The 9,575-nt window shown below is 29.1% G+C and overlaps 1 protein-coding gene across 1 annotated transcript in view; it reads left to right on the forward strand.

Moving 5' to 3' along the window:
- LOC106464856 (mitochondrial import inner membrane translocase subunit Tim17-A-like) overlaps positions 1–9,243 on the forward strand; it is a 17,567-nt gene extending 8,324 nt beyond the window's left edge. The window contains exons 4-7 of the mRNA XM_013925013.2: positions 624–752; positions 1,456–1,491; positions 6,754–6,828; positions 8,499–9,243. Of these exons, the coding sequence (XP_013780467.1) occupies positions 624–752; positions 1,456–1,491; positions 6,754–6,828; positions 8,499–8,569 (311 nt within the window). The 3' untranslated portion in view covers positions 8,570–9,243. The remainder of the gene's footprint in view (positions 1–623; positions 753–1,455; positions 1,492–6,753; positions 6,829–8,498) is intronic.
- The last annotated feature ends 332 nt before the right edge of the window (positions 9,244–9,575 follow it).

The following is a 9,575-nucleotide window of genomic DNA, read 5'->3' on the forward strand; positions in this document are numbered from 1 at the left end:
AAGCAACAGAATAAATATAATCAATTTTCATAGTGTGATTAGAAAGGTAGGAATATGTTTATCAAATATTCAAGAACTTTAGCATTATGAAAATGTCAAGGTCATATGCTTAGCCTAGTAATAACATACAGACAACAAGGGCAAAATTTTAGCACTGTTGAGGGATTATAAATTAGATAATACGCTGTAATGCTTACTTCCCTATAATATATATTTTAAATAACTGCTATATCTTCTTGCTCCATTTGTCTGGTTTAAATAAAGTAAAACTGAAGCTGTTTTATATTTTATCACACTATACCACTATATTTGTAGCTTATGTGAGAATAAATTGCATTAATGCTTTCCATATTAAAGCTGCAGATATTCAAATGTTATATACCCGAAAGTTCTAAATTTCTGAAAAAAAACCATTTAGTGTGTATTCAGATTAATTTCAGTTAATATTTAGTTACAACTAATTTCATTAATCAGATTTTTAATGTGGAAGTTCAATGATATCTTGTTCACATTTCATTTAAAACTTCATTAAAATGTCTTCTTTATTGATAGTGAACATCAAGGTATTTTTGCTACATAGTAACTTAGAAACACTAGATTTATTAATGTATTTTAATGCATAGGAAACTTTGCTGTTTGGGGTGGTCTATTCTCTACTATTGATTGTACTATGGTTCATATAAGGAAGAAAGAAGACCCATGGAATTCTATAACAAGTGGGGCACTGACAGGAGCTATCCTTGCTGTTCGAAGTCAGTTTTTTTAATAACCATCTAGCCTTATACATATAATAATAATAATAATAAAAAGTAAACCAAGGTTTTTGAAATACATTGATATTGAACTATTATACAACTATATGGTAATAACATGTTGTAATTTGATACCAGAACTTCAAATTTTCTGTTCATTACTTCTATAATAGTACTAAAACTTTGGTTATATCTGCTTCATTTGCTAAGTATTTTTGATATGCTGCTTCTGACTGACTAAAATACCAATGTGTTTTTAAAAACAAGTGTAGTTAATAGATTAATGTTTATATTGTTTGAAGCATCATCAAGAAAGTAGTTGTCGTGTTGGAATGCTTGTGTTCAGTTCACTGTTATCTTATTACAGAAATTAGGCCTAAAGTGTAAACTCTATTTTAAGTAACTAAAATTTGTGGAAATAACATAACATATTTTACTTCCATAATCATGTAAATTATGAATACCAAAAAAAAATGCTTTTAAACTAGCATTGATCCTACAGTTTTTTTCTTTCCACAGTTTTCAGTAAACGTGTTTCATTAATGTGTCCTGTTGTTTTATTTTTAACATAATTTTTTGACATTGTATTTATGATTCATGCTGAAGATCTAGGTTTTTTTACTATAAATAGATTTGTTCAGCCATGATGTGTGTATGTATTACTTTTATTTTAAAAAGGTAATTCACCTTTTTTGTTTTTCAGATGGAGCTGGTGCAATGGTAGGATCAGCTGTCATTGGTATGTTTTATTTTGCTTAATAACTTTTGGTCAAAGAAAGCTATTATTTAGATTAATACTAAAAATCAACCAAGTAATAAGTATAATTCATTAGCTATATTTTTTCATCAGTTAATAATAATTTTAATCATACATTCAATAATATCTCAAGATTTGGCTAGCTTAGGATATATAGGTTAGTGTTAACTGCATTTACTAAGGTAGCAATTATTTTAACTTGGTGAGAAGACAAAAAATAAATTTTCAACAGTAAATAAATAGATGAATTAGTTTCATTCAGTTCAGGTCTTAATATATGAATTTTCTCATTATTGCATTTGGCTAGGATCTTGAATGCTGATGTGTTTATTACTATCTTGGATAGTGTGATCTTTAATACTAAAATTTTTTGTGCTTAACAAATTTGCATGTTCTCTTGTATGTATTATCAACCAACTCATTGTAGACCTAATATATGTTGAGTACCATTTAGGATATGTAAATTTGTAGACAACATTATATGTTATTAGCAGTGATATTCTGTACTTAAATCTACATTCTGGTTTATCTGTGGATAAGTTCTATGAAAAACACTTGTGTATAGGTGTTTCTTCACTAACATCACATGCTATATAGTCCTTTATGTAAATATTCATGTGTTAGTGACCTTGTAAGCATGATGAACCAAGATCTAAATAATTTTTTTTCATGAGAAACAGTTAAGTGAAACTGGTAAAATTGATATATAAACCTGTAAATCTCCTTTTTTATGGAAGATTTCACATTCAAATTTGCCTTTGTTTTTATGTGTTGAACATGTCCAGAAAGGCAAACTTGTGATCTTTTTTAGTTGTTCAGTAGTAAACTTGATACTATTATGAAGACTGTTGTGACATTCTGGACACTGATTAACATGTTCAGGGTCATTGAAGATAAAAGAATGTGTCATCCACATACTTCTGATTAATATATCTGTTTAAAGCCGTCAGGACAGCCATTCAACCATTGTTCTTTATGAAAACACAAAAATAATTTGGCAAGAGTTGTCAGTCTCGAACCCACCGCAGCACATTCAGTTGATCATAAATAATTCTACTGAAGAGGAAATGTGAATCTTTAGCAGAAAATTTCAACAGCTGCTGGAAAACAAACTTGGGTAGTCCAGTTTCATTATTTTCATTTTTATAAATCAATTCAGTTTCTAATTGTAACATCTAAGTGGATATTAGTATACAGAGATTCTACAGCAACATTTTACTTAAGCAAATCATTAGAAAGTAGAAACTGCCTTTCACAGTATTATAGTTATTTTGTGCACATATGCCCAAATATTTCACTAGAAAAACAGCAAGTTTGTGGTTATTAGTTTCAACAGTTGAGACAATGTGTCTGACAGGACAACTTTCCTTATTAACTGTAGGAATACCATATAAAACTCCAGGGTAACTACCAGATGGTCTTGTACTAACAGTACAAAACAATCTCCTTAATAAAAGTATAACAATAAAAAATTAATAGTAATAAAACTAGATACTTGAAACATTCTAACTAATACTATTAATAAAAAATAACATTAAAGAAAGAAAGAAACGAGTAAATTTCACTTTTGGTCATACAAACAGTAGTTGTTAACTTCAAGTGTAGAGTTGAGTAGCAGGACGTTACTAATATTACAGCCAAAACTGATGTTTACAAAGATACAACAATAAAAAGAAATTAAGTGAATCCCTGCTTTGTAAAATGAAAACTATAATATTGGTATTGTAATTAAAATATAGTCATAGTAATGTAATAAAAAGAAAAAACAGTATGTTAAACATACTGTGAGTTGTGTATAAAACAATTAATTTGACTTTAACTAACTTTTGTCATTTAACAAAACAAATGAAGAAGGCAACAGGACGTAATATATAAAGTAAAATATTCTGTAACAGCTGAAACATTAACATTCAAGAAAATGGGACTTAGGACAACAATAGCAAATATGATAATGTAATGAGGAAAAACTATAAACATAATAATTCACCATTTAGTTTATTGACCACTACTAGTTTTACCTCCCATTAGTATATATAGTTAATACTAGATATATAACAGATCCATATATGGTATAACATTAAATTAGTTAAGTTAAATCAATTTTTGAGAAATTTAAGTGTAAGTGTGAAAGTTTTGAAAAGGTTGTGATGTTGTGTAAAACTTTTGAACCCACAATTGTTAGCAAGACTGTTATTAAGTTTTCTGCAAAATTGAATGAATTTTGTGTTTAAGGTGTGATAGGAAAAACTTAATTTGTGAAAGAAGTGCGAGTTTACGAGCTCTATCCAAAAAACCTTGTAATGTTGAATGAATTGTACCTAATAAGCTGGGAGTAATAAAATATCTAACATTATTTAATAGGAAGTGGAAAGAGTATAGATTGAAATTTAAAGTGTGTGTTTTATTAAAAACTTTGAACTTGAATGTTTGAATAATGATGTTGATATCTAAATCCAGATAATGTGTTTTGTTTGTAGTGAAAGAAAGTTTTTTATCAGACTGAGTATTGATCAATAAATATGTTTAGTTGAGTCAAGAAAACCTTGATAATTGGATACAAGAATATTGTTAACATCTATACAAGCCTGACTAATGTGAAAAGCATCAAAACAGTCTTTCTTAGTTAGGTTTGTTATGCCTATAAATTCAAGTTTGAAAAAACATAAATCTCCAACTTGTGTGTTGAAGTTACATCCTTTTGGAAGTTCTTGTATTTGTTGGAAGACATGCTTACTAAATTGAACAAATGACAAATGTGTTCTCAAGTAAAAAATATATAACCTACAAAAATTTATTCAATGTAAAACAATGGTGATGTTTGGAAGTAATACTGTCATAGAAATTTGTGTTTACTAATGTAATAGGAATGTTGCATCTTAAATCAAAAATCTATATTGTTTTAGGCTAAAAACCTTTAATTTTCTCTTTAAATTCAATGGAATTACTGTTATTGAATGGATTAATACTGGTCCTCTCATATTTACATGTTTTTTAATGTATTTCAGACCTTTACCTTGACAAATTCTCAGTTGTAGGTTCTTTAGATGTGGCAAAAAACCTATATGGTGTTTTATGTAGTTGTGGGAACCCAAAATATTTTAGGTATTACATTATAAGCTTTAAAAGAATGTATTCCATCATTTAATAAAATTCTAATGTGTGTTTGTATGATATCTATATTGGTTTTATAGTGTTTGTACTCCTCATTACCTAAAGCTGTTACAATGTTTTTTGAATTAAACCCTTGATTTTTACATAAAGTTGTAATATAATTTTTTACACACGAATAAAAAGTTAACTGCTGTGTCAGTGGGAGTGATGACATATCTATTATGTAAATAACCTAAATAGTCAGGAATTTCTTACTGAACATTTTCATGGTTGTTGATAGTAAATTTCTTTAAGTATGCTTATAAATAGTCATTAACTTTATTTACCCATTTTCTGTATAGGATTACTTTTAAGTTCTCTTTTTCACTCAACTTAAAAGTTTACTGAATGATTTATTAATTATTTTTTTAGTGTGTTTCCAATTCATTTTATGGCATTCCTTGAATGGTTGGATTAAAGTGCTTATGTCAGAGTTATAATCTTCACTTCTTTGTGTCACATTTCAAGTATGCACCCTGAATTCTCCCCTTTAGATTTTATATCTTCAGTAATACAGCTCTCAGTGTTCAACCAATTAGAAACACAAACTATATATAATTACAAGGAAGAATGTAAAATTTGAATCTCGTACCTTTTAAATTTACTGAGGTATCAATAAATTTGTCAAACCTATCAGAGAAGCCCCTCCCTTTTGTTCTGCATTTCAAGACAGGTATATAAATATACACACACTCACATACTTATACATGGCTGATGAACATTTTTCTAACCAATAGAAAAAGTAGATTCTCCTATACGTAAAACATGTTATAGTTGTTTCTTTCACTTAGCAGGTATACATAGAAAATTAGCTATCCATTCTTTATCTGTGATAATTGATTTTCAACACCAAGCACATGATATAATTTTTTTAAACTATTTATAGCTTACTTATAAATCTAGATATGTAGAATAGTTTTAGGTTATTCTATTCTAGTGACTGAACTTAGGAACATGAGCTCACGATTATAATTTGATTGGTTTGTTTACATTATCTCTGGGGGAAATGGCTCCAACTGTGTTTTATTAATTTCCATGGAGTGATAAACAAGTTCCTTGAAAACAAAGTCTGGATATAAAACATTAAAATTAGAAGGAAAGACATGGAAAAGTCAGCAGTTGAAACAGTGAAGATAAGTGATTGGATACTCTTGAGATAATTATGGATTCAAAGAAGAAGAATAAATGTAATTTTTATTTCATATTTTTCATTTCACTGTACACTGATGTGTTTTGTACAGTTATTACTTGGGGTAGAGAAAATAAGAGATAAAGTATAAAGTTTTACCAAAAAACTTGATATTCATATATAAGAGGTCCTTGAGGTTATGCAAGTGAAATATGAAAACTGTAAAATGAAAATAAGTATTTTTAATCGTAGTATGAAAATCACCTTTCATTGGGAGTGACTTAGTAAAGGCTTCATTAGCTCACAAACAAATCTTCAGTAAAAATACTTTGTTTAAAAATCATGATCACATATTTACGTCACTGCTTTGCCTTAATGAACATGTAATAAATCTGTTATTTTACTTTATTCTAATGCTGACTTACTCTAAATAAGGTGTAACAAAAAAAAGGAATTTCTTCAATCTTTTGGTTTTTGTATCATAAGTTTATTTTAATTAATGTACTACAAAGTTGTGCAACATCAGTAATATTGATCTCTGGAAACCTAAAAATTCAGAAGTATAATTTTAGAACTAGTTATGTTGTGTTGTGGATATGTTCTGTATTTGATAAAGCATTTCTCTGTGTTTGTGCATTGTACAGGGCTTCTACTATTTTATAAGAGAACCTTAATTTTATATCTAATGTTTGTATGCCACCATGGACTTGAAATGTGAACAAAATATTTTTATTGTGTTTGCAAAAAATTTTTTTCTTTTAAATAGTCTTTTAAGATGTGTTCTAGAAGAATTAATTGTATTTTATACACTTAACATTCTTGAATTCATTTTATTTATTCAAGCACATGCATTGGAAAATCTTAATAAAGCTTGTAGTAAAAGTTATGTATGTGAACATTGAAATATTTATGTTCCTGTGTTTATAATTTGTTTGGAAGGTAAATTCTGTTTTCTGTGCATGTAGGTGGTGTTCTACTGGCTTTGATTGAAGGTGTTGGAATCTTATTCACCAGGTATTCCGCTGAGCAGTTTAAACCTAGTGAGTATTGCTTTAAAATGTTTCTATCATCACATGAAAAGAATCTGCATACCTTTGAGTCTGTGTGATTTATATACTTGATCAACTTAACAAATTTTAACAATCAACATTATTGATAAACAATGATAGTTTCAGTAATATCATGATGCTATTATTTATTTGGAAATGAACTTTATAAGCTTGGCATGACCAGGTGGTTAGGGCACTTGGCTTGCAGTGTGTGGATTGTTGGCATGAATGCATGTCTCACAACATGCTCACCCTTTTAGCCATGGGGGCAATATAAAGTGATGGTCAATCCTATTATTCATTGGTAAAAGAGTAACCCATGAGTTGGTGGTGATGACAAGCAGCAGTCCCTCTAGTCTTTCACTGCAATATTAGGGATGGCTAGCGAGCATAGCCCTTGTGTAACTTTGCACAAAAGAAACAAACAAATGGACTTTATATAGATGGCAGTATATTTTGTTATGACACTATCGTGAGAGTTATAGTTGGATGCCTTAGACATGACCATCTTGTTACATATCTGTGTTCTAATGAGTTACAGTGAGATGTTCTAGACATGACCTTTACTTGTTACATCTGTGTTTCTTTATTATAATTGGATTCACTTCATCTTTGATGTTTTCTCTCTCTCTTCATTCTGGGAACAATGTTGAATGCTTTAGGCACAGCCTTTGCCTTGTTATATATTTGTCACAATGAGAGTTACTGTTGGATGTTTTAAATTTCTAAAAAGGAGATTGTGTTTAGGATGTAGAGGCTGCTGCGTCATTCTTTAATTACATTTGCAGTTTTTTCAGCAACAATATATATTGAAGACCTGTCTGCATCACAAGTTATGTAGTTTTTTATTGTGTAAGAGAAAAGTTGCATGTGTATATAAAATGCTATCGTGATCAGAATAAAAATTTCATTTGCATCTTAATAAGGTTCTTTTAATAGCAAGGATCATGGTTTTTGTTGGAATTTTGAGAAGCTCATTTCTATAAGATCAAATGGAGATATAGAACAGTTTTAGTGTTGTTTTAAGGAGACCATAAATGAGATATTTACTGTAGTTGACAAATAATGTCCAAACAACAAATGATTCAGGAAAGTCTCTTGTACTTTCAGGCACAAAATACACCTGAAAATTAATTTCTTGACAAGTTATGTAACATCTTGCAGTTTCTAATTGATGTTGTGAGGGCCTGGTGGTTAGGGTGCTAGACTCGCAGTCTGTGGGTTCTGGATTCAACTCTTATCATCAACAGACTCACTTTTTTTACCTGTTGGGGTATTATAATGTGATTTTCCATCTCTTTTCAATTAAAGTAGCCTAACTGAGAGTTAGCAGTGTATGGTGATGACTAACTGCCTTACCTCTAGTCTCGCTCTTCTAAACTAGGTATGGCTAGCACAGATAGCTCTTGGAGGGCTTTGCACAAAATTCATCAAACAAACAAGCAAATGATGTACTGAAAATAGTTTTTGAAAATGTTCCTTGCATGCAATATTCAAATGCTCACAAGATTCTAGAAGTGATCAAAATATTAAGAATAAAGTTATTTAAGTATTAAATTGGAATTAGATTATTTGGACTTTTTCAAATAGATTAATTAAATTTCAGTTGTCTTATACATATAATAGATCAGAATTTCTTAATCTCTAATTTTGTTTTTCAGTTAACCCTCAGATGGAGGATCCTTCACAACTCTCACAATCAGGACCATTTGGTAATCAACAATATCAGTGAATTAGTTAATAATTGTTATTATATTTTCATTATTCACTCATTAAGGTGGCTTATTCCATTTGTAATTTCATATAGCATTTTTTTCTCACTTTAACTGACTTCCAACTTAAACTGTGTGAAATCAAAAATAAAACAACTCATTTTAAAACTTCTTTTCTTAGTTATGTTTGGTCCTTTTAAAGTGAGCCTCAGACAGTGTATTTGCTCTGTTTCACTTATTTATATTATTATTATTGTAACTACTTTGGTCTGATGGATTGAGCAAATAATCTATAGCATGAAATGTTTTATAAAAAATATTTAGAAATTCTGAAATTGTGTGTGATTTGAATTAAACTTCCCATGATATGATCTGCTGCCTAAAAACTTAACTGAAATTCAGTAAAAACTACTATTTTGGGGATTTAATAGTATTTAACATATTTTAATCAACTTGAATATAGAAGATATTTTTTGTTATGTCAAAAGTATATCTTCCCCTCCATAACAAATATTAGATTTGCAGTGGTAATAAACAAATCATATGGTTTAGTAACAAAAGTATTTTTTGTTAAGAGTTAATTGAGAAAAAAAAGAGTAATATGTTCTTTAAAATTGTATTGATATAGTTTGCAGAGTGAAAATTGTTTGATGTAACTTTTGTGAGACAAGTTAATAAATATTAGTAGAATTAATTTAGGGCTCTTTACATCCTAAGCTTACTAAAGTAGATGAGTTTAGAAACACACAGAAAATAGATTTGACTCTGAAAGGGAGTCAGTCTATTGAAGAAACTAAATTCATATAATTAACAGACTTGTAGCAGCTGCATGTAACAAGATTGATTCTTCCGATCACTAACTTTTTGTTTTTAGAATGTTACTTGTTGGATGAGAGAAAAGGTGTGGACTTTGTGTAGTTGATTTTTGTAACACTTGATAAGATACTTACAGTATTTTGGCACTTGTGTATAAAGTTAAAATCATAAATAATATTCAACGTTAAACTGGTACACAATTTAAAAACA

This window comes from Limulus polyphemus, unplaced genomic scaffold, assembly GCF_000517525.1.
Source record: "Limulus polyphemus unplaced genomic scaffold, Limulus_polyphemus-2.1.2 Scaffold1761, whole genome shotgun sequence".
NCBI classification, from domain to species: Eukaryota; Metazoa; Arthropoda; class Merostomata; order Xiphosura; family Limulidae; genus Limulus; species Limulus polyphemus.